This window comes from Siniperca chuatsi, linkage group LG11 (assembly GCF_020085105.1).
Source record: "Siniperca chuatsi isolate FFG_IHB_CAS linkage group LG11, ASM2008510v1, whole genome shotgun sequence".
Lineage (NCBI taxonomy): Eukaryota > Metazoa > Chordata > Actinopteri > Centrarchiformes > Sinipercidae > Siniperca > Siniperca chuatsi.
Window position 1 is genome coordinate 19,869,388 of NC_058052.1, and position 26,570 is coordinate 19,895,957.

The window sequence follows — 26,570 nt, forward strand, 5'->3', positions numbered from 1 at the left end:
TGAGGATTTACGTTTTAGATAGTCTTCCTATAAATATGCATAGCAATCAGTCACCAAGAGTGTACCTACTGTAGGTAAGATCAAAACATTCAGTTGTTTCCTTCTATAACTTAGGGTATATGCTTTGTTTTGTTATCCTACGGCACAATGTAGAATATTGAGCTAATGAGATTTTGGAATATCCCGTTTAAAAAGTCACAACAATAACAGGACTGCTATTTAGTTAATGGTTATGATACTCAATACCGTAAAATAATCATCTGTAATGAGGCTCAGTAAATGCCAATGGCCCCTTGAAAACGACAAAGCGATGGAAGTCAAATCGCCCTGGATTCTTAAAGCCACAACTGTCTCATTTACAGTATCTCGTAAAAACTTATAGAAAGCATTCGGTTCCCTTTCATGGAACCATTAAAACTGCATCATTATGGTCGTGGAAATGTAATCTGCTGCTGTTCTACTTCTCCTTTTCCCCTGATAGTTCAGTCTGTCAGATGCTTACATATTGACAACTCCATCATGCTACAGAGCTTCTTATTGACCCACACTCTTTTGTCTGACTCTCCAACTGGATTGACAAGACAAAAAAATCTAATTGTGATTATTTTGACATATTTTGATTGCAATATGATTCATGATTAGTGGGAATGATCATTTTTGCATTACAATTTTCATTTTCACTATAACTAAAACTATTAAAATCATGATGTATCATTTGTTGGGGTCTGTTCCAAACAAACATGTTTTCTTACATCTGGAGAACAAGATTTGTAGGCCAGGGCATATTTGCAGCACTACAGTACTTCATTATAATGCTGTTTTATCACAAATTTAACCTTTTATCAGAAAATTGCAGGTTCTGTGATTTGGCTATTGCACTTGGCCATATTGCGATTTTGATAAAATTTCGATTAATTGTACAGCCGTATTGCCTGCTTTATTTACTGCATCTGTCCTGTGTCTGATGTCCCTGAATCTACTGTTATTCTTACTAAATGTACTGTATGCATGTCTTTAATAAATACACATGTATGTGTGTACATCCATGTGTCTGTACAACTGCACACAGGACATGTTTATTTTTTATGTTCCACTTTGTGTCCTCCATCCCAGAGGAAGAGGCTGAAATGGCGGCGGTTGTGTTATCTCTAACCGCCAGGAAGACAGCGAAAAATAAATCAGAATCAGAATTTTCTTGGAGAAAAGGTTAGGCACAGTATCTATATCAGTAGTTCAATCAGTGCAGCGTAAATTGTTATGTTGCCTAAAAATGACTGCACGCAAGAGATGAAGAAAGATCTGTACGCTCATTGCATACAGTGTAGGCTTCAAAAAAACAGTTGCACAGTTTAAACGTGAACATATGACAGTGAGAAGGATGCAAACTTGCCAGTTATAAAAAATTGAATTACTGATTCTGCTTTCAACTCATATCCACTTGTGAACTGCAAATTATTTTTTACTTCACTTCATGAAGTGAGAGCAACAAAGAGCAGGTACTGTAGGTGATCTGCATTTAAATGAACTGGGTGGCTGTAAGGTGGGTAAAATTTGTTCAATATTGTTTTTATGATGGATTGGAGCACATGAGAGAGAATAAATTAAGGGATGTGGAGAAATATCATCCTATTTTCATCCAATTATTTGAGACTCTCAAGAGGATTTACTTTTGCCAGTGTGGCGATAGGGACAACCATAAGTGGGTACTTCCAGTTTAATGTGGACATAGCCACCGTGACGTCACCCATTGGTTTGTGGACTACCGTTTTGAAGCCTCGAGATTGTCATTTTGGCTGTTGCCATCTTTGTTTTTTGCAACCCGTGACCGGAAGTGATCATATTTGGATGATGGGGTGGAGCTGGGGAGCATAGCAAATGCTGAGTTATCAGCTAACGCTAGTGCTAGTTAGGTTAGCAAGGTGCATCCGTAATTTCACATTAACTGTGATATTAATTGGGATGCCAGTTTTGGCTAGCAAAAGACAGGCTTAAAACCAAATGTACCTACCAGAGAAAATGACCAGCAGACACCTAGAGTGTCTTTTAGTAACAAACAAATGCTGAATTTTTAGGCGACCAAAATGTTAGTTAGTACTTTCATGAACAGAAAACACACGGTCAAAGAGTCAAAGTTCTTAGACGAAAACACAGACAGCACCCAAAAACAAGTTCACGGTTAGTTAAATGTACACAGTGCTGTGGATATGCATTGCCTCTATACTGATTGACAGGTCGCCATGGTAGCAACTTGTCAATCACAGTGTAGCCCCGCCCTAAGGCATACCCTGCTTTATCGTCTATTTTACTCTAAATGTGACCATAACTTACAAAATGAACATCGTGCTGTATGGAAAAAGACTTGAAAGTAGCGATTGAGACCATGAACTCATTAGGAAAGTATTTACTGAGGTAATAAATCAAGTGAGAAGTACGGTCATTTTCTCATCGACTTCTATATAATCAGACTTCTTTTTGCAACCAGTAGAGTCGACCTCTGCTGACCATTAGAAATAATGCAGGTTTAAGGCACTTGCGCATTCGCTTTACTTTCCAGCCCCAGAGGTTAGTGATAGGAATTATGGCTCTTTGAAGGGAGCCAACTCTTATGGCTCTGTTCCTTTCAGAGAGTCGGCTCTTTTGGCTCCCAAAGAGCTCTTCATTTAGTAAAATTTCGTTTCATAAAATGATAATGTTGCTATACCGTTTTCCACACTGGTAAGTTGGATATGGTTATGGGAGCTTCAAGTAATTTGTTCATTTTATTGATGTCGATTGTCAACTGATGAATTTCTAAATCAACAGGTGCCTGGCACTGCTTACAGTGGCTTGTGATGGTTAATTATCTAATGAGAGAACAGGTTCAAATTTGTAAAATACAGTAATGATTATATTGCTTTATTGTTAGACGTTTTGGCTTGTGAAATACTAGCAGTATTACTACTACTAGTGCTACTCATAGCGCTGTTCTTTATCTTCCTGCAGGTGAAAATCCAGCAGGTGGGGTAGGTTTCAAAACCCTGTAGGAGCCAAAAAGTAAGTTTCTAAAAGCCAGAAATCTCAGTGCCAATTAATCATTGGATCAGCAACCCTATCAACCCCCTGCAGATCTATTGTTGGTGAGAGAGAAGCACCCTATTAGCATTAAACAGAGACTATTTAATGCAATTTCTGCTTCATGAGCCAGTGAGAAATAGAGATGAGTAATAGGATGAATACATAAGCTATGAACGACTGCAGTTGCAGCAACATGCAGTGGAGCTCATGTGACCTCCACCCCCATTGCTGAATACATCATCTATCTCCGGTTGAAGGGATGATGATGGCCAATAAGAAAATTCTTTCCTAAAGTGTCAGCACACTTGGCTCTGTTCTGGCAGCAGTGGACCAAATGTGAGCCGACTCTGGTCAATACATGGCTGTCAGATTTGGCTAGGTTTTGGGGGGTATGGACTTGAGCTGATTTAGGGTGAGAATCAGCTCCAGTTGGCTGTACTTGGGCTAGCCAGTGTTTGCTAACAGACTGGGATGGATGTACTTGTGCTGATTCTGGTGTGTTATTCTTTAAATCTGGCTCCCAAACGGCTCTTCATTTAGTACCACTTCTGCTAGTCACTGTCTAAGTTACATTCTTATTGCAAGAAATAAATATACAAGATTCTTCATCTGCAATACATTTAAATATTCTATCATATTATAAGAATAACTATCCTAGTTGTATAACAAAAAATACTACTAATAAAATAGTAATGTTAATAAATAATTAAGCAACTCTATAGAGACACATCAAGTATATTTCAATTATATTTGTATGATATATGAAACAAGAAATTTTATTTCTGCTCTGTTCAAAAGTGTTATTTGTTTGTCGTCATGCATTTATTTTTACACAATTTAAATGTGTGAGTTTGGGCTGCCCTGTTCAGAGACTATGCACAAGATCAAGCACATACAGTATTGGGTAATATTTTTAGTACAAATGTTACTAAAATGTGATTTGAATAAAACAATAATAAATAGTGCTGTTATTGTGGACACATTTGAGAGATAAGTACTGCATGATGCATGCAAGATGCTTGGCTAGGAGGAACAATTACATTGAAATGAATTGACTTTTTTCCATGAAGAGCTTCGTGTAAGCTGGAGTCATTAGCAATATCTGCTAAGAGACGAGCTGACACATCAATAAGAGCAAACTGGGAAACCAAAACAACAGCAGCATCGATCACTCTGCAGCAGCACTGGACGGTGGAGAAAACTCACAGTAGCCATCCAGGAAATAGTATTTCAGTCTTCATTACTGTTTCTAACCAGAAAGACGCCTCATCTAAGAGCCATCAGGCTGGGGAGAAAATGGACTGAATGCAGATAAACGATGATGGAGAGGTTGGAAACCATGGCTGAAAAGGAGAAAGGGTTAGGGAAGACAAGAAGAAGTGAGTGCAGAGGAGAGGATGGGAGATGAGAGGAAAAGATAAAAGAGAAAGGGACAAAATGAGGATGGCTCTGAGGCTTGGATGTGGGTCGGGGGGTGGAGCGCGACATGCAATCACTGTTACACTCCACTCGAAAAAACACATAGTAATGTAACCTTACAGTACATTTCAAAAGGAAACCATGCAATGGTGTGGCTTTTCTTGACTGTAGACACCAGTTTTACACAACACGGGGCAAGAAACATGCTGAATGTACTGTGTATATATAAGCGTCCTATTAAAGAGAAACAGAGAGGAGAGTACATGAATTTGTGTCTGTTTTCTCACAGTAAATGGTTCTGCCAAGTAGCGGGCAGACACACAGATAGACATGCCAGGTAATGAACAGCAGCACTGAATGCATTTGGCATCCTATTATCTGGCCTTGCTGTCCCCCTCTGCCTCTAATGATTTTGAGATACAAGCGCCCACATGTTAGTGTGATCCCTGGCCTCTGTTCTCTGTTTGCCTGGCTGCATGCTCTTGGTGTCTGAAATCCAAAACAGTGTGTACAATACATGTTTTTGTGTGAAATTACTTTGGGGCTCCACTGTTTGTGTGTGTCACGCTGTGTCTAAATATGTGACTCCGCTGGTGGACATGAAAGTGTATGCATGTTTTAGTGTGTGTGTAAGCACATGGCACTGCGTGTCGTGCACGTCTTCCTAGCTAATGTTAATGGCCACATTATGATGAATTGGCTTCATGATTTCAGTTAGGCTGAGTGATTAAATCTTCATTACTGCTTCTGGTCAGTCCTGCTCTACATTTGATTGCCAAGAAACGCAATTCCTCTTCATTCTGCAAGAAGTCCCTGACTGAATCAGGACATCCACAGTGACAACAACAAATTACAGCTAAGAGATGAGTACACAAATGATACAACACTCAGAGATCAGACACGTTTCTCAGTAAAGACTTCACGGTCAGCTCATATAGCCTGCTTGTTATTTTTAAAATGTGTAAAATGTCTATGTTCAACACGTAACCACAGATGCAAACATACTCTGACATTAGTCAAAGGCAAAGTGGAAGTGGTATGTTTTGCTTTTATAAAAACAAACCCACCTTATTTGGGAGTACAGTTAATAGCAAGTATTTTAACTTTAAGGTCATGACAACATTCAAGACAGGAATCGGTTGGTGTGGTGAAATGAAAGATTACAGCAGACTGATCTGGTTAATTCAGGAGCTCCAGGAGAGGGCACCCTCATAAGCGACACGTCACTGTCAACTGCCCTATGACCTTGGTTCTCAGGGATCAGAGTACAGCTGATTTTCCAATCCTACCAGTAAGTTAATTGCATTCAGCTGACATCCCAGAAAAAACTAAAATATAAACAGCAGGGCTTTGAATCCTGAGGATTAGGATTGAGAACAAATATCAAATGCAAAAACAAACAGTTGGAAGCTTTTCTATAGAGTATTTGTTCCTATCAGGCAGTCCAACGAACCCCAGGATTTCTAGAAGTGGTGCTCTATTCTGATCCTTGTGGACAGGTGTCCTACAGGTCTTCCCTGTTAATAAATCAGCTACATGTGTGAATAATTAACTATTAGAGGGGAACTAAAACCTGCAGGACACCAGTTCTCAAGGACTGGAATTAAGTGCCTAAACGTAAGAGGTTTGCGGGGGACCTTGAGAAAATGAGAAATAGTTTAGTTTAACTTTTATTTCTCTCCTCACATAGTAAGTGGTCACATTTAGACAATGTCTAAGAAAAGCTATTTTCATCAGTGGTTTCACAGTACCTGCTATTTCCTCAACGCTTACAGAACGGACAGTTATGTAAGTCCATGCAAAATCGCAGCTACCGCCAAAAAGCTTCTATGAATATAATGAAGTTCTATACAGAAGCTCTAATTGATTGGTCTGTGGTCTAATGCATACAGTATGTGGGGCATCCTGCTGTAGAATACATTATGCTAACAAATGGCAGAGCTACATGGTTATTTCTGACATACTGAAAGGAGAAAAAATAGGCCACTATTTTTGAATCTTGAGACTAAGGGGAAATTGGCAAATAATTAATAATTTTCATATTAACCTAGTTGCTACACCATACTTCTTTTTTTTACATAAAACATCAAGATATAGACATTTAGTAAGTGTCCAATGATATTTTAAATATATATTTAAAATATTCTGGACTGACCCGTTTTACATCTTTCCCAAATGTCTCACTGTAGCTGGTTCCAAGAATCTCAAATTGCACATGGGAATTAGAGCCCTCAGCACGGAAGTCCATCAGTCCTGTCAGGCCACTGATCCGTCCCTATAGTAACAACAAGCAGAAAATAGTCCCTGTGTGAGACATCACAACACAAGAGTCGTAGTATTGATAGTGATATTTTATTCCATCCATGTTTTTGTTCTGTAGGTGTAGGCAAAGAAAAATAGCCTGCAAGAATTAATTAGTATATACACTGATCTCCTTTGCACATTATACTGTATTTTTCATCACAATTTAGTAAAATCTAATGCTTGCATTGATTTAATTAACTTTCCTGTATGTCCTTTACTGTATGTAGGGAAGAAATTTGAATTAATAATGCTGAGCTGGAGCTTTGGTAGCATTTCACAGAACTGTGACATTTTACAGTATTTAATCATCAAGGCGGTGTTTTCACTGTTGTTCACCATCAGTCATACCATATGATTTATGGAAATTATCCCTTTAATTGTACAAAAGTCTGATGTGCGTCATTCAACCAGGCTTGTAAGTGCAGTATGAGGTTATCAAAGACAAATGGTGTTCTGTTGGTGAGTTAAAAGCACCTTTCATGAAAAATTCTGCATTTTTGAAATAAGTATAAACTGTAACAGGAATCAAATCAATTTGAGTTAGTTTACAGTTCTGTTTGAATTACAGCAACACAACAATATGACGAGAGCACCCCTTCTTTGTTGTTCTTGTCACACTTGAACCAGCATGACTCTACAACAATGAAAAATTCCATTATCAGCTTGAAATGGATAAAATCAAATCACTTCCTAGGACATGCGGCCTTATTTCAATGAGAGAACTGAGAAGGTTACACAAACAAGGAGATCAAAGCCCAGAATCTGCCACAAATCCATATTGAAGCCAAATCTGGAGATCGCATTTAATAATCAGCTTCCTTGAGGGTGTTTTAAAAATAACTGATCCCCCAGCAGGGATCATAGTAGTTCAATGGACTTTCATAATGAATGGTTTGACTGTATAAACCACCTTTATATATTTGATAATGCTTAATCTTAAATCCTCAGATGTGCATTGTTTGTACGTAATTATTCATATAATCATCCATGATAGAATATTGTAGAAGCTATTATTCGTCATTTCTTACAAAATAGCAAATACAAAGCAGCAGCTTTTTAAAGCAAGAACAAACAGTAACTTTGAACTCAAATACCTTTTGGATGGTGTCCAGCATAGACCATCCTCCATTCCAAGGCTTGGTGGACTTCCTCATGCAGTTAAGGCTTGCCATACTGTGCCACTTCCTGTCCTCCAGTTTCCTGTAGAAGGCGTTGGCCAGCATCAAAACACTGTCATACAGGTAGAGGTTGGACACCTGTTGGGAGAAATCATTTTTTAATAAATGATAAATACAGAACTCAAGCTATAGAAACAACAAAGAAAACAAATATTAGTTTATAGGGCTCCAAGAAATATCACAGCCCCATTGTGAATCCTTGTGAATGACACAGTGACTCAAAAGCACTTGTCTTTCAGTCTAATCCTGTGAGGTGGGGAATAAAAGCTTGAAGAGAGAGAATGGAAAACATGGGGCAGCTGGTGAGCAGTTTTTTCTTCTGTCTGACACGGTTAAGGGTGCTGTTTGGTGTCGAGATAAAGATCCATTTTCTTTCTTCATTACAACAACACTGAAGAATGGCACAGGGAAGTCAGCAGCAACCTCGCTCTGACCGTCCACATGTTTACAGTTGTAGGAAACTTTCTGGTGAAGCACTGAGGTTGATTTGCTGAACAATCATGGGATTGCCTCACCTGAAATGATATTCATGACACAACACTAGCAAAGGCAAAAGGTAATGATGCCGTACAGTGGTGTGATCTGATATCAAGGGAGAGTGGCAAAACAAAAATTATTTCTGGTTCAATCATTCTCCATCTAATGAATTACAAGCTTCCATCAGTCCAATTGTCTCCCTCCAACTGTAGTGCACCCTGTCACGAATCCTGTCTACGGCCTTCTGTCTTGATGTGACAGTGGATTTGTTAGGTCCTCTGGGTCAAGTCAAGTCAAATCCTCCCACAGCAAGAGATCCATGGAAGCAATACTAGCTGCCACTCCAGGCATTCAGCTCATGGCACCTTTAGACTTCAGTCCGAGCCTTTCAGTGGTAACACATCATCCAAGTAAAGTTCACTTGCCCTATGATCACTCAGTCAGAAGCTGAGTAGCTCTGGGTATCTGAGGTTCCACAACAGCTGATGGGTTGTGAAAGGGGTTAGTACAGGAAAGCACTGAAATCTCCCCCAGTGTTTAACCATTCTGATGAATGCTTAAATTGTCATTACCCGATATTTAACCCTCTTTCATGTGAATTATTGAGAACTGTGGGTGCACACACCACATGGTTTTGCCATCTGTCCGGAGTATGAATGAAAAGGAAAATGAACATTTCAATAGAGCTACAGGGAACACAGCCATTGCACTCCAGATGGATTGAGCAAAAGAAAAGTCTAAGAGGTGTAAGGAGATGCTTGTAACTCACTATAGAAAGTATGAGGAGGCAGGGTGAGCATGGTTATTACAGAGACCCAAAGAAGGGAATGACATTGTGTTAGATACATAACAAAACTGTGATGGTGCTGAAGGACTATCTTCCTTTGTTAACCCTCATTGTCGCACTGAATTTACTTAAGGTTGAGTTACTGGTCGACAAATCCTTAATACAAATCATAGATAGCATAATCTGTTTTAGAGCATACAGTACTTTCCACAATGGAAGCCTTTGTTAAGCTTGTGATATCTCAGTAGTTTATTAACAAATAATATATTTTTTTTCAGGCTTTGTACAATTTGGGTATATTCACAGTAGATTTGCACATTAATGAAAAACAAGCTTTTCTTTACTTTGAAACAATATTTTTACTCTGTTCTGCCAGTTATTCCCCAGTCACGTTGAGCTCAAGTCATTTATATTCTTGGACATTCATGTCCCTCATAATTAAGGAGCTTAATCTATATTCAGTTGCATACATAATCAGTTAATATTTGCCTTCATGTGGCGCTTGGCAGATGCTTGTCTATACTGTCCTACACCACGGCTGCATGCATATGCTGTACAGTCTTTACTGAAACTGTGAAAAATGTGGTTGATCAAGCAGGAATCACGCTCCTAACCCTGCACACACGTACTGTACCCAGAACGAAAAAAAGACCACACCATGCCATGTCCATCATACTGCTTCCATGTTGTGCATTCAATGTCCTCAAAGCTTGGATTCTCCTCTGAAAGTAACTTATGTTGGTGAATGGGTGACTGTTTGGAACATCCCGAGCATCTGCATGGACAGTGAAGAATTTGGAGTGGTTTGATAATTTTCTGTTTTGATACTTTTTTCTGATTTGAGAAATTGTCACCATTGGACTCCATTGTAACCAACTCTATTCAAACTGACAACAACCACTGTTTTCTGTGAGTGAGGAAGCTACCAACCTTTTACAGCCACCTTTCAAGCCAACAGTGCGTGGCCATTTGAAAGTGGAAGTTTGGTCGAGTATCACTACAAATTGTGAAATAATTTGAATTAGAAAACAAATCTGTCACAGCTGAAACAAAACGTATCTGCATGTTTTTCTTTCCTGTGTTTGTACTCAGAGTAGGTTGCATTATGTCAAAATATAAACTATGAGTTATTATGTATTTCATGTTTTATTGCTCAGTACATGATTTAAGGGCAACACTTTTTAGTAAAATATTCTGGTTAGATGATTATAAAATACTTGAGCTGTGTTTTTTGTGGCAGATGTTATTTGTAGAGCCTGGGATGAAAGACGAAGTTATTTGTTTGAAATGCAATGTGAAATATGTAAGAAGTTATGTTCGTATCTGACAAGTACTTCACCACTGCAAAAAGTATTTTTGATGTCTCATAAGTCCACGGCTGGGCAGTTGAGTGTGCATGACAATAAATCTAACTAAACTCTTTCAAAGAGGTTGTTTTTGATCCTGTTTATTTGTGTCTACTCGTTATCAATGTAATTCAGTTTTCAATGTACATGTAATTCGGTAGAAGGTTAGGCCTGGGACCCAGGTATGAGTAATTTGTTTTTGGTGTCCATCCAGATGATTTAAAGGATTTTGAGGCATTTTTCTACATTTCAGCTTTTTTTCATAAATTACTGCAGTTACTTGAATGAAAAATATCTGGCACATGTATACATTGATTGCCTATCACCATATTTTTTATATATATATCCAGTCGATTTAAAAATAATTCTTAAGGTTTTTTTGTTAATAAAATAAAAGAGGATTGTGCAGCCATGGTGGACCTATACAATCTAAGTGTCAATATTTCAGGAGCTTCAACAGGAAATCTGTAAGTTCTGTAAGTCTTTTTACCTCCAGGGACTGCAGATAGCCTTCCTGTGGGTCACAGAGCAGGGAGGAGATGCGATGATTGTTCCTCATACAGCGAACGTTGGTGTCTCTCCACATAGGAAAGATCTGACGAATGATGGTCATCCGCCCCAGAGAGCTGTGAACCAGCTCCATGATGTCTGCATCACTCACCTCCTGAAGATGAAGACAACAGGAGGAGTTTAGTTTAACAGGTCTTTCCCTTTATTCTAAGTATAAATTATAGTGGCACTTTTTTTTTATCTTATTGGGATTTGTGCACAGTGAGGAATCATGACACAAACTATGAATTTGCAGTTTTTGAAAAGCAGCTTCCTGAGTGGAAATTTGGAGAAGACACTAAACCTCGGAGGGGTTGCGTTGGCTGTGCCTGCTTCTTAAGCAATTAAAATATCAGATGATACATTGGGGGGCTACAGAGCAATTACATACGAGATAAAGTGAGATAAAGTGAGGGTAGTTCCAACAAATAAAATGGGAACAACTGTTCGAGGCTAGGGTTTGAAATATGAACCTGTGTGCTCAACTTAATTTTGAGAATTTAATTTTTCTGTTGCTGTTTGTAGAACAAAAACCCAGTGTACATTAACAATGATCAAACAAAGCTTAAAAGATACAGACAGAAAGAAAATCATGAATTGTTGTTTTTATATGTCAAATGTTACTATACAATTCATCATCTAGGAAACTCGCTTACTTTGTAATTCTCATTAGATTGACAAATCAGTGCACATTTCAAGTATATCCTTCCCAATAATAGTGCAGGTAACCCTTGGCCCTCTTCTGCAGAGGGATGCATGCGTAAAGGATTGGATCAATATTCATGAGACATTGAGCTGCCTGCTAGTCTCCAGAGCAGGACAATGGTCAATGCTGAGGCAGACAATGAGTTTCTTGGGAAACGTTGGGTTCATATACTATCTGAAAATAAGGCTGTGAGGCTACTGTCAGGTCAAAACTTAAAACAGCTCTGGGTTGATATAATCCTTCACCACACATGGCTGAATCTGTGCTCCCTATCTGTTTTCCTAATCAGACATTTTGATCTCTCCCTTTTGCATCAACCTCTCTGTTGTTACTTCTGGTCTCTGTCCTGCCTCAGTTTTAATTTCTCCTGGGTTCTGTCCTTGTATAATGCTTTTCTGCTTTCATCCTACTGTGGTTTTCAATCTTTCCATCATTCTTACTTTGTCTCTCTGTATACTTACGTTATTTCAGTTAACAGTCAATCTTGCCCCCCCACCACACACACACACACACACATTATTTGTCCAAAACTGGGTTCAACCTCTTCGCAGTCAGTCAGGTGGAAAGTATGAATATTCATGATTTGCCGTGACACATTAATCAGATGAATTATGCCGCATGGTTCACAGAGCCAAACCCTCACGTCCAAGCTAATAACTTCCAGCGCAACCCGGTCCAAGTGTTCTGTCACCATCATGGGTGACATTTGTGTCATAACCTGACCTGGCAGTGGCACTGACTGTATGGGACATGGCTGACAAAATGTGTGCCTTTTAACCTCTGTTTGAGGAGAAAGTACAGACCATTAAGTCAGAATTTGGACAGCACTATGATACATTTCACTTGTGCAATATGCACACAAAAATCACCCATTAGAACATAAAGAATGCATAGGACTGATACATCCAGGCCTCTGACTACAATGGTCATCCCATGGATTTTAGGAGCACTAGAAGCACTAGAGAACATATCTGCTTGTCTGGACTCAAGCATATAACATCATAAACTGATTTTTTAAATCTACAATTATCATACAATCAGTTCAGGTGTTAAGCTCCTTGGAGGTAACCCACTCAAATTTCTAAAAAAGTGAATACAGCACGGCCATGTTTCAATTACAGTCATGACCAAAATACATTAATCAAATCAAGTTCAGCTGACAGATAAATTATCCTCTTTGTGCTGCTCAGTCAATGTTATTAATCTTTCACTAGAAATAAATAAAAAATTTACCAGTAATCATGACAGCGATTTAATTAGAAGTTAAGGTGCTTTTTGAAGCTGCAGGCAACTAAATTGAGTAGTACTGTAATGGGAGTCAGAGAAGACGAACAAAGCACAGTGGAGTGGGTATGAAATTAATTTGAGTTGTTCTTGCCTATAAAACATACATGTCTTTTTTTAACGTGCTTTCAGTTGAGAAAAGGTAATTAGTTAGCCAGAAAATAACCAAGATTACATTATTATCCAGCTATCTTGTTATAGAACTGAATATTTGGTGTCCTATTGTTCTTTTGCAATGGAAAAAACAAATTCAAACATAAAGTAACACAAGTCGCCTTTTGTTGATTTACATTACAATTACAATCAATGCCATGTCATATTCAGGTAGTGCTGTTGCATTGAAAAAGTCAGATAAATAACTGCATATGGAAAAGATATTTACTTTTTTTATTCAGAGAGGACAAATACCGCACGTCATTCATGTGCAAAAAATATGTAATACACTAAGAGACACTGCTGTTATATTGTGTATTATGCAATATCACAATATATATTTGAAAAGTTTCTTAACATCCAACCACAATAAACCAAATCTTAAATAAGGTGCCTACAATATGTATTTCCTTTCCTTTTCCTTTCTTGTATTAAAAATGACAACTACAGTAGTAAAACAACACTATGCAAGTGTTAAATCAGACTAAGATTACATTTATTATGAAAAAGGTCAATATACAGTAGAGGGAAAATAATGTGGGTAACAGGGTTCTTTGTGTTTCAGGTTACTGTGCAGACGCACAGACCTGCATTAGCAGTGGCTCTTTAGTCACTCTTTTGACGATCGTTTAATCCTCAAATTGGCATGTTATGTTAATTATGATTATGAAGCTAGGGTTTTATTGGGCTTTATTAATAATTCTCTCAAGCGCTGCCAGTAAAAACTGATTAGTAAAGTAAACTCACAACAGCTTTGTGGCACTGTGTCGCTTCCTCAGGAGATCAAAGTGGTTATTTCTTATTAAATATCCAATGGTTGGTGCATCACTGTCAACTATAGCACACCATAATTCTATGGCCTTTGAATTTCTTAAAACAGGTTGAAAATGCAATCACTAGTGCAACCTGGAGACACATGCACACATGGCTGTGACCTGGATAGGAATGTATATATGTAGTATGATGAAATGTGTTTCAGTCATTACTGCCGGTTTCCTATATTGTATCAGTTAATTCACACAGTTGCATTCATAAAATGACATGTAACTGTTGCAACATTTAGATAAGGTGGTTAGTGAAGGGAGTCGCCTGTCTGGGTTCCTTTTGATTTATGACCATAACGCCGGATGTCTCCTGTGGTCACCATTTGTGGGTTAGTACATCATTTTTTGACATATGATTTGGGTTTCTGTATGGATGCTCGTCATGGTACAAAGGATCATAACAGCAAATTCAGTGTTTTGAGTAAATGCAATGTTATACAGTACTTTAAATATGCAATAAGCTAATTGAAAATGTAACATTTCTTTATCTCATAAGTGGCCTCTTCAGTAATCCACATCCCTGTCCCACAGTCTGGTGCGTCAGTAGAATAGGGTTTCCATCTCAGTTGCTTGATGGGCAGTTACCCAAGACATCAGTCATATCATGACTGTCCTCCTCGACTCTGTCACAGCAGGCACAGCCACCTAATCCATCAAACATTCTGAGGTGTCACCGTCCCGCCTTTGAAGGGAAAAAAACAACAACAAATCCTCCCAGAATGTGCAATCCATCTGAGTCCACTAGACAGTGTCAGATGCAGACAACCTTCTGTGTGCTAGCAGCTGCAGCACCCTGGTTTAGTGGGTGGTATAGGGAGACGCACGCCTGCCTGTCATCCTCGTGCCCTCCTGCTCACATCAAGTCCAACTGCACTTCTTACACTCCAATTTCACAGCTTTTTTCTTTTTTCCTACAGATTATGTTGGTCATTTATGTGTTGAATAAGTTGTTATACCCTGAGGGCTCAAGAACTGTGTGCCACTCAAACCAACTCCTTTGGTTTTAAAATGCATTAGTGTCTGTCTCAAACTAAAAAAAATATTTGCAACTGAAGAAAAGTTTGTCGAGAGGAAAGTTCATTGTTTTACAGTCAAACATTTATTTTTCTTAAAGGGGCACTCCACCGCTTTTACGAATGACAGTTTTAAAATGTTGTGGCTTGATGAGAAAAATGCAGTGTTTTTGGAGCGTGACCCATACTAGGGACTAAAAGGGTCAGGATATCTCTCTCTTGTCTCTTGCAAGTCCCCCAACTTATCTAAGTACTAATTTGCTGGAGTACATCCATGTTTGATTAACAACCTTTAACCTATTTCTGTATTTTTAAATCTTCAAGTTACTGCATATAATATTGTCACTTTATACTGTAATGCAAGTGTAATGCGTATGATGCCCCTGAATGAAAACACTGACTTATGAGGACATAGCCTCTGTTTTATTCCTTTTTGTTTATCTTGCTTTTTACACCTCATTGTTTTTCGACTTGTGATCATACTCACTCGTCATCATCATTTTCTGTCTCCATCCATCTCACTCTGTGCTCTTATCGCCTTTCTAGCTTGACAGCTACATTCATCGAGCCACATGTTGCCGCCGGTGGCAGATTAACATAACCGCTTGTCGTGAGACTTGAATGAAATGTGAGACCTCGCTTTGACTGTGTGGGGTGTAAAGACTGGCAGGAGCCTGGGGAGCTGATGGGGTGGGCAGGCCACAGTGAGCCTCAAGATCACCTGGTTAAAATTAATGTCACAGCTCAGTCATGAACAGGCAGCCGAATAGGAGCAACTGTCCGCAGGGAATGTTGCACCAACAGGCGAAAGAGGTAACATGGAAAGCTGTTATTTCCCTGCAGGATTTTGTGATACAGCCGGATTGCAACTGGTCAGGCAAACAGGATTTCCATGAGTGCAGGAAACAGTATCTAGTATATTATAGCTGTGTAGTAAGGTGGGAGTATATAATTCACCAGCAATTGCTACAAAAGGAGAGTGATTCATAGTTGTTGCAGTTGGTGAAATAACCCATAAAAATAATAAAATAGAAACATAATAATCTGAAAAATCTTACTCTGATAATCACTGTGTTTGTCTGTCCTCTCACTTATTCGAATTAATTAAACAATCTCTTGCACAATCTTTGTGCCATTAGCCATGTTAGGCGCTTCTTAGAAAACAAATTACAGGCTAATGGAAACAAATTAGCTCTGCACCTTCCTTTAAATCTCCTTCCCCTTCAGAGATCAGCAAGAATTGTGGATAAATCATTTGCAGTTAGATACATGCCTAGATTCAACTTACAAGGTGGGTCTTGTTGGTAAAAGGGTTCTATGAGAAAAATAGGATTTAAACGAAAGGTCTAGTTAGGTGCTCATGAGTTTTCATGTTATTTTTTTCAGAGCTCTGGAGGCCAACATCTGTAAGAAAAATAAATCGGCATGAGTGGTAATTGAATTTTCCTGTTAGCCTTTTCAACATGTCTGTGTTATTCTCATTTCAAGGTGATTGTCAGCTTCATGGGCAGTTTATCTTTGGTGATGAAATGAAAGGCAGGGAAAGAGAGAGAGAAGAGGAAAGGCTAAACAAAAATTACAGGAAGAAGAAAAAAACAAGGATAAAGCGTTAAAAAAAACAACCTTTTCACCGCCTTTAGAAAGAGAGCAAAGAGCGAAAGAGGGAAGTGGAAAATGAAAATTACATATTGAAAGAGGGATTGAGAGAAAGAAAGACATCAAACAAAGAGAATGGGGATATTCGTATTTCATAGTTCACAGATACAACCAGGCACATTCTTCCCCATTAAATGTGTACCAGGGAGAGGTATGCCACATCACATCAACTATTAAGGGAATGCCATAGAAATTAACATGTCTTTAGTTCATACTTTCCCAGAGTTTGAATTAAAGCAATTAAAGCTAATGTCTTGGTGGAGGTTTGTGGTAATTGACTGAAAGGCATGCATGAGTTTGTGTGTGAATACTCCTTCAAATTAAGAATTACAGTCCCTATTATCATCTTGTTTGAGAATATGAAAGCTTTTTTGGAGACATATAAACAAAATAATGCCAGACACAGAAAAAGTTTAAAAGAACTCAAGGTCTCATTAGCTGTTGTAAATCAATACTTTAGTTATGTGTATGCTGAAATGGACGGTGAAAACATAACAAGGTAGTATTTTATAAAAGCTCATTATAGTCTAAAATGAGGTAAATTAGGCTACCAGATACCAGTAGGGTTTAACACATTGAGCCTCATTAACTTTTGTAAATCAATATTTAAGCTACTGATATGCTGCACCGTGAATTTCTAACTAAAGCATAAATGACTATTTTATAGTTGTTGGTTAAAGTCTAATGTGTACTGTAATATGCTTCAAGAGTTAATTTGCCACACAGTTAATTTTTTATCCCGTTAAAGTTTTTTTTTTTTTTTGGGGTTTCCTTATTCAAATCAAGGGTCTAAGGATAGAGAGTGTCATATGCTGTACAGATCTTAAAGCCCCTTCATGCAAATGTGTGATTTGATATTGGGCTAGATAAATAAAATTGACTTGCCCTACAGTTTTTGAATATTTCTATGAATGTTGCTTAAACAACATCAGCTATCTGGGGTACATACGCATATTAATCATGCTCTATGGATTATGGATCAATATGTGTCATGTTTTGGATGTTGAGCACAGATTCAGATGTTTGCATAAGTGAGGAGGTGACATTTCATTAAAATACATGGACATTGATTTATGTTTGTGTTGACAGAGAGCTCCTATTAGGCACAGCAATGCTAATATTCCAGGTAAATCAACTGGTAGCAACCTTTTATCTAACGTCTTTCATCCACTGCTTTTAGTATCGGGCCAATCCTGTGACTCCCATCTTATCTTTAAATGATGTTGAATAAGTGGAAATACAACGCTGAGGCAATAAAGCTAAAGAGAGAGTCCACTGTTCTGTATTCACAAAGTGCACTTGAATTTTGTGCTGTTACAGCCACTTTAGGTCAATGTCACACACACACACGCACTGGTACAGAGGGGTTAAAGTTAGGGAAATATCAACTAAAGGTCCCTCAGGCAGCCAAGATAAAATAAAAAAAACATGTGCTACTAATGAATAAGTGAATATGAAAGTGCACAGTGACAGTGTTATAGGTTTTCATGTGTTTGTGTGCGCCTTGGCAGCATATGAGACTCTGTGCTGACAGAGGCAAACTGACACTAAGGTCTAAATTCACTCAGGTGCATATAAGTGTGTTTGTGTTTGGCCTCACCTCATTGGCATAGACCCAGTGACTGTCCTTGGATGCCAGGTTGGTTTCCACAGCCTGCAGTGATAAATAAAAAGAAAAAAGAGAGAGGACAGACAAAGAAAGAAGGACATTTTAAGAACCTTGTGTGCAATGCATTGAGATCTTAGAATAGTTCAAGTCAGTCACCCCTCAGGTATCGCTGGAACTTAATTTGTAAATCGAGAGGAACACAGAGATGGTGCTGGTCTGATGGGTCAGGGGAGGAAAAAACATCATGGGATGCATCAAAATCATACTACCTGGAGCATAGTGGACAAACAGCCATTATAAATTATGCTATGCTGAGCACACCTGCTATATACAAGCTGAATATTTTTTACACTGGATGTGAGAATGAAGCCTGGAATACAGATGCACATATTATGCCCCCTGCTATGGGACTTGCTTCATTAGCCATACTCATTTCACCTTAGCTTATAAAGTACATTGTGAAAGTAACATAGAAAATGTGAAGCCCACAGGAATAGGTGCCAGTGTTGAATATAAATCTGTAACCTGTCAGATTCTGTGGCACTAGAGGGTCAACTCTGAAGAAAAATAAATTGGCCAAATACTGACAAATAAGGTGTGTAATGAGGTGTTAAGGCTCAGACAGACATACGGACCTATTTACAACTGACCAACAGTTTCTGCTATCACAGCTAAGATGGGGTCACCATTTTTGGTATTTATTTTGGAAGCATTCTTATATAATGAGACAACTGTAGTGAGAGTGCACAGCTTTTCTTTACAGTGCGACTGTTTGAATTTTAAGAGGTCAAGACTCCAGCAACACTTGTAGTATGTGAAAAAAACAACTGTATTGTCAGACCACCAGGTTTCGGCTTGTGGCCTTCATCAGGGTCCTCCAATGATGATGACAAAACGCGGTGGTCTGACAATAAAGTTGTTCATTATAGACTACAAGTGGTGCAGGAGTTTTGATTTCTTCAGACTTTGTCCCTTCCTCATGCACCTTAGAAGTAGGTGAAGTTGTGCCTGAAATCTGTACTTTTACAAATATTCAGTGGTGGAAACCTTATTTAGACATATAACAGCTACTTTGTGAGAGTTTTAGTCAGACATTGAATGGAATTATTTAAATACAAGGATGCACCTTGCGTAATACTCTCTCCTTTTATTTTCCCTATCTGAGGTCTTTGTCAGGCAAATACATAAACCTGGTTACATGTATACATGGAAAAAAAATAAAAAATAAATAAAAAAAAATTTCCAGGAGAGGTTTCTCTACCCCAATTACAGAAACCGGCACAAAACAGACTAATCTGGTTACTGAAATGCATGTAAAGCACTCAGTGACTTAAAACCTCTCACTACAGGTGTAAATAACCCCCACTGGAATCACCGTCCATCTCAGTATGGAGTTCCTCCATCCGTCACGAGACTGCACACATTTGACATCTGTCATGCTTAGCGTCTCACTACATGCCCTCTCCTGCAAATTGCTATTATTAGTGTCTAAATGAATCCGTTTCACACAAAGCAATGAAGTCTGATGTCTCAACATGTAATCGACGGAACCCTGCTGCATTTTTACTCAACAACACCATGCTCATCAATAATAGCTGGTGCAGAGCACAGCACCAAAAGCTGCCAATCGATCTTCTAACCTTGGAAGAGTCATGATTTGATTTTAATGCTCCTTTCATTTTTGAGCTCATCAAACTGCAAGACGACCAAGAGCAATATTTACCTCCACGCTTGAAATGCCACGTGTTGTACTTAAAATTAAAGAGTGGGGCCATATGCCTTCACAAATCGCCCTAAAATTCTAATGGAAAGGCCAACATTATCAATGGATGCTATGGAACAACAGACAGATGCTGGACTTAGAGACCTGCTGAAGATTTATGTAGTAAAAGAGCAGGAACATGTGTCATGGGGACTATCCTTTAGTCCCTTAGTACCCTTGACAACAAGATTTCTGACATTCTGACATTTATTGATGCACTGACAAAATGGTTAATTTCAGTCTTGTATGGTGGGCATGTTGGTTATTGGTGAAACTATTCAACTGAATTAAGTCATATTCAGATCAAGAGGGTCCGTGTGCAAATCTGATCAGTATATTCATAGTACAGGAATTTTCCGCTTCAGTCATCAAAATGCAGATAGTCTATGTGATCCACATTCACCATGTTGGTATAGTAGTTGATATTGTTATTTATCTAGGCATTTATCATACTGCAAGGAAAGACAGAAAGGAAGGAAATGTTTCACTACTCTGTCGCACAACCTTCAGGCACAACATAACACTGGAGGGCCTGTGCATGTGAGTATGTGCGTCTCTGTGTGCAAAGCAAGATTTGGAGAAGAATGATGGCTATAGTGCTCACGGTAGAGCCGTAGGGACCACTTTAGGCTAAAGGTAAGCAAAAAGAAGGAGCAGAAGCAGATAGATGAAAGTGAACTGTGTGTGTGTGTTACTAAAATAACACTGAACAGTGTATGGAAAAATTATTTTATTACAATGTTTGAGTTTTACTATTTCAGTGCTAGTAGTTTTCCATCTCTTAATGTGCAAACATATCATTTTGCAGATGGTGCAAGGCAGATTTCTTCACATGGATAATTACATTAATACTTGAACCATCCCTGAATAACAATAGGACTGTTTGCTTTGACAAGATAAAATAATTTGAATCATTCTTTCATCAGTAAAACACGGCTTGTGAAGCTATGACCTCACTGGCACAACAATTTACCATAAACCTTTAAGTTAAAAGCAAAAGATCACTAGGGGTTTCCTGTAATCTGTATGATGGGAAAATATCAGCAAAATCCTTTGATGTGTGAATAATCCATTAATTCAAATTATGATAATGTCTCTCCGGTCCTAAATACAATCTGACAATGAGAACTATTGTATGCCTTGAAGAATAACCTTGACATTCAAGAGAGATGACAGCTCCTTGAGCTGCATTCATTGTTCCAGACAAAATCTGTCAGATGCCATAGTGGTAAAAACAATGTCAAGAACTGTAGTGTGGGTTAGTTAATGTGTACCAGCTGGGATGCAATGTTTTGTTGAAGCCCTGGGCACAGCAGAACTCACCACTTGAGAGGTTCAGCCCCAGTTCACAGCACAACTGAAGACTGACAACTTTAGACACTCTAGAAATAAAGCCTTATTAAGCTAAAAGATGTTTGTGAGCTGCTGTTTAATCTCGCTGTTGTATTGATGGGACAAACACATAATTTCGCTGACAAACGGAAGTGTTTGGGAGCTGCTGTAACAGACTGACAGCTATGCTGAAATCATAGGTGATCACTGTGAGGTCTTTGTTAGTCGTCATTGTCATTTTCTCCAACATCAATTTAAGAAAGCAAAAGGTGAAAACGACTAATGTTTTTAATCTCATGGGAATTGATATTTAATGTAACAGAACACTAAACTGAGACTTTACATTCATAGCTTCATAGTTCAGATAGTTCTTCATTCAAAATGTGAAATAAGATTTTAAGTGAAAAGAGCCTGGATCGTGAGACCTCAGAAACATCACAAAACATACAGTACTTAAGGGAGTTGCTCATTAGGATTCAAAACTTGCAGCTCTTAAATACAAAAGCCCCTTGTGCCTCCATACAATTCCTGCATTATTTTGTCTAATGAGACCTTTCCTAATCACACGTTGTCCTATTTCAGTTGAACTAAGCAAGGGTTTTCCCCTTTGATCAAAATTTATCACACCAAAGCCTGAAAATCCATAAATGTTATCGACATCCAGGCAGAGTAATTTCAGCTTTGTGCGTTTTCTTTCTTTCCATTCACTTCAGGAGATGAAGTAATAGTGAAACTCTGGAGATCAATGTGGTTTTGGAGAAGGAGGCATAGACAAGAGCCTGGAGTGACATCTGAGGAATATTCTATACTGTTGATACAGCCAAAGCCTGGCGACAGTAAGATCTCTAATCAGAGAGGCAAAGTACCCCAGGCATGCTCTTACAGTAGCAATGCCACAAAGGCAGCCAGAGAATGCCAACTCCAATTTAAAACCGTGACAGCTGAAAAGGGATTGAGAGGAATTGTGGTTAGAAGGATGTGAAAATAGGTGGGGAGAGGTTTGGGCAAGCCTCAGACGACTGTCAACTGTGTATAGATGAGAGCGCTCAGTGTAAACTCATTCAACACAATTATCTGTTGCAGAACAAAATCATGTTTTAAAAGTTTGAAAGCAAAGCCAATATGGATTGTACATTCAGTTGCCAGTTTATTAGGTACACCTAACTAATATGAATTCTGTCTACAGTCCTTCAATAAATCCTACCTTCATGAAGGTTATAATGTTTAGATTTTGTTGATACTGTTTTAGAGAGGTGTTGTACTTTAATTGCTAATTAAAATTATTGCTGTTGCTTCTAATATCAGCTACAGTAGCTTTATATCAACAGCTACTATGTATTTCAACTGTGACATTTTCACTTGAGCTGGACTAAAACTCAAATTTAGGATGCACCAAAAAAAGAAGAAAATGATAAAATGCCTTGCTTATAACACAACACACACGGCCATGTAAAAACGTTGTTTGTGTAATGATCACAACTTTCTCATTTGCTCACATTACAGTGTACAGATCTTGCAAGTGAAGCAAATCCCCACCCTGCAGCTTACAGCTTAGATAATGATCTAAATTCAATAGGTCTTCAAAACAAGTGTCTACAGTATCACCATGTGGAAAGAGTAAGCACCTTTCCTCCCAGCTGGAAAAAAATAAAGACATTTGTTTACTCAGTGCATTTGCTGTTCACTGAATGAGTGATTTGGTTGTACAAAAAGGCACATTTGATGTTTAAAGTTTTGATATAAAATCAACAAAGATATGCAAAATTTACTCATTACAATTACAGTATTAGTTTTATTCTATCAATAATAGAATAGTAATAATAATAGAATTAATCACTCAATGTATCTATCTGAATCTCTGTATGTATGAGTCTTCCGATCCACCTACCCATCTGTCTGAGTCTATATCTACCCATCTACAGTATCTGAATCTATTTTATATCTACCAGGGGTGTAAAGATTAATCGATCTCTCCAATCACATACCTGCTGCAGGGCATCCAGCATTCCCATACTACAAGAAATGTCAGACTATCATGTACAACACTGCCTGAAATCTTTACATTGCATTTGCAGTCTTCAAAATGCGCATTTGTATCATATAATAAGCCAGTGGCACTTAACGCCGTTAGTCAGTAGTTGCCGGGAGGAGCAGTCAACAGGAGGAAAGCATTAGCAGTAATGCTGATTCTAACTGGCCCCAACTCCTCCCGGTTCCTGAAGCCTTGTGCTGTTATATTTACAGAGACATGCACCCAAACAGCATTATTGAAAATACTAAATTCAGAAGGATGACACTGACCCAGGAACTGAGGTAAACAATGCTCGGTCTGCAGCATTTGAGAACTGAAACTGAACTACTAAACTAAAACGTTCTCCAGTGTCACTGCCCGTGTTTACTATTGTTGAAATAACAATTGAGGAAATAAGTGATTTATTTTAGTCACATATTTATTATAAAAAAAATAAAAAGATCAAAACCTTTGCGGCTGAACTGAATTGGTTTTGAATTGCAGTGGATTGTATCATTACAAATTCATCTGTATCGTTTTAGGGTTAGTGATTTGGGTATCTGACTGTGGACTATGTATGTAGAATTATCTGAGAGGGAAAATACACACCCCTAACATCCATCCATCCATCCATCGTATAGTATAGTGAGTACATTCATGCACTGATTGTTACATTTTCTTGTCACTGAAATGCTCTCAGAATGCAGATGTGGCCTTGTTTACCTCCCTCCCTCTTTTACTCTTACTGAGTGTGTGAGTTCAATGACAACAGATTTGTCCCTATTCAAGACAATGCACCATAGTTTTGGTCAGTGTGTGCATAGCAACCAAAGGCTTCTGTTGGTTTGAAGTGGGTGCCTTTCACAGAGTCTTGGTATTTGGCCATAATTAATAATAAAGAGGGTGGACAATGAAAAAGTTTTGGTTGCTGTCACACCTTCTGTGTTTCTTCAGTGTGAGGATGTCACAAAGAAGCCAGGAAGGAGTAATGAGGTCTGTCATAAAAGATTCACAATAGTCCCTTGGAACCTAGCCTTGCCACCGTTGCTGTGGAAACACACCTTCAAGCCATTTAATCTGCGCCATCGAAACAGCATTGAACACAAAAGGTACCAACTGCCCTCAGTACACCTTTAGACTGGTGCAGATATACAAATGGGCATGCCCTTTACATAAGGACACATGTAAATATGTACAGTATGTAAACCATGCATGTATGGGTTAGGTCTGAATTCATCACCGCCATCTTACTACTTACTGATGAATCTAAGAGAAAGGTAAGTCGGGTTACTGATCAGTAATAATCCAACACCTGAACACATCTCTTCTGACCTTCCACTTTCAGTATTTAAGACCAGGTGTACCTCCCAAGAAGATAGCACACGTGTGTCACGTTAAAAACAAATCACGACTCTCATCTGCCATGGTACTAAAGCTGCTAGCTTTTCTCTGCATGTAGTTAGCTTCCCACAGGCTTACGATATAGCCATGAGTGGAATAGCTAATGTCCCCAGTAGGAGACTCACCAGTTGGCACATTAGCCTCGTTATATGGACTAAAATTAGAGGAACCTTAGCACTGTGCTTATGGCTGCAATACAGTGTTTTTTGTATAGAAATGTACAAAAGGTACATTTGAACTTCTATGTTTGCAATATTTAACAATCAGCACAATTTATTTTAAATTAAAAAAAAAAGTTGCATCAATTTTTCTGCTCCATGTAAACATAATTTTTGTGTTAGGACAGATATAGACCTGGACAATTTTTTTTTAAATGAAACTGGTCATGACATTGACATGAATGGAGAATAAATATCACATAAGCACTTTTATTTCTAAAAACACCTGCCTTAGTACCAGATGAACCATTTGGCTAATATCTATATTGTTGGCTTTACAGCGCTTTACAATATTGCCTCTCATTCACACACACACACACACACACACACACACACACACACACACACACACACACACTGATGGCAGCGAGCTACCATGCAGTCTACCACTAAACCTGAACCACAGCCACCCTGACGGTATGTGGTGGCTACTTTTTAACTGTCCCTGTGACAAATTCTTTCTGTGGACTGCTGCACATATTGTGAGCTGTAATGTTGTGAGGGGGATTTCTGAGAGTCACTAACAGGATTAAAACTAGGTGTGACATTTGATGAATACCATAGCAGGCTGAGGGGCCTCCTGAGTGCAGACATTCAGTAAGGCCGTAAGACCCTTCAGGGCAAGGGTTTTGGAACAGTTGCTATTTTTCAAATGTACAATGGACGTGGTCTTAGCATGGATTTAACCCGCCACACCAACAATTACTTTGAGACAGACTTGTAATAAGAGGGTATGTAAATAAAAAAACTTGAACTGGATCCAGTCACATAACTCTGTTGCTATTAAATGAAAATGCTTTCTCTCCAACCAGTTCTATAAAATATTTATATTATTCAAAACTTTATTTTTCTCTCTGTATAATTCAGCCAAAATAATTTTTCAAAACAACCATTAAAACAGAAGTCATTCTGTTTACAGAATTGAAAAGGTTATACTCTGTTGTACGCAGGGATCTCAAGCCCTGGCAACATGTGAATTTCCAAAATATTAAACTTTCTCATAATCAGACACTCTTTGCCAGGTTGCCACAAATACCTACACCATTTAATGGCCCAGACAAAAATAATTATATATATATTTTTAAAAGAAATCAACTCAACAAGTGTGTGGCAATATGAGCAAGCTTTGCTATGACCAAAGAGACTTTTTAGGAAAATTCAAACTTGGTTAGCATTTTAACAAGACACCAAAGCAAACTTCTTGCACAATACATCTTAGTAGAAGATGAATTACTTTGCATTTTTGCAGATTGCCCTTGGGGAAGCACTGAACATAAACTAAACCCCTGCACCTGGGGGAAATTTATGTTGTGGCTCTTTGATGATATTTGCAATTGAATTTTTATTGCACAGCTGATGGATGTAATAAACCAGGATAATTAACAGAGAAGAAACTGATTACCTCACCAAAAGTTATTTTGTTCATCTGTGACTACAGTTACTACAAGGACAAGCAGATATATAGTAAATGTACTGTAAAAAAGCTA

General features: G+C 38.4%; 1 protein-coding gene across 8 annotated transcripts in view; it reads right to left on the reverse strand.

Moving 5' to 3' along the window:
* Positions 1-26,570, reverse strand: part of grid1a (glutamate receptor, ionotropic, delta 1a) — a 226,702-nt gene that overhangs the window by 26,047 nt on the left and 174,085 nt on the right. For all 8 annotated transcript variants that reach the window (XM_044214808.1, XM_044214807.1, XM_044214809.1 and 5 more), the window contains 4 exons: positions 18,351-18,404; positions 11,056-11,229; positions 7,872-8,033; positions 6,629-6,748 (listed from right to left, as the gene is read on the reverse strand). In XM_044214808.1, coding sequence (XP_044070743.1) covers positions 6,629-6,748; positions 7,872-8,033; positions 11,056-11,229; positions 18,351-18,404 — 510 coding nt within the window. The remainder of the gene's footprint in view (positions 1-6,628; positions 6,749-7,871; positions 8,034-11,055; positions 11,230-18,350; positions 18,405-26,570) is intronic.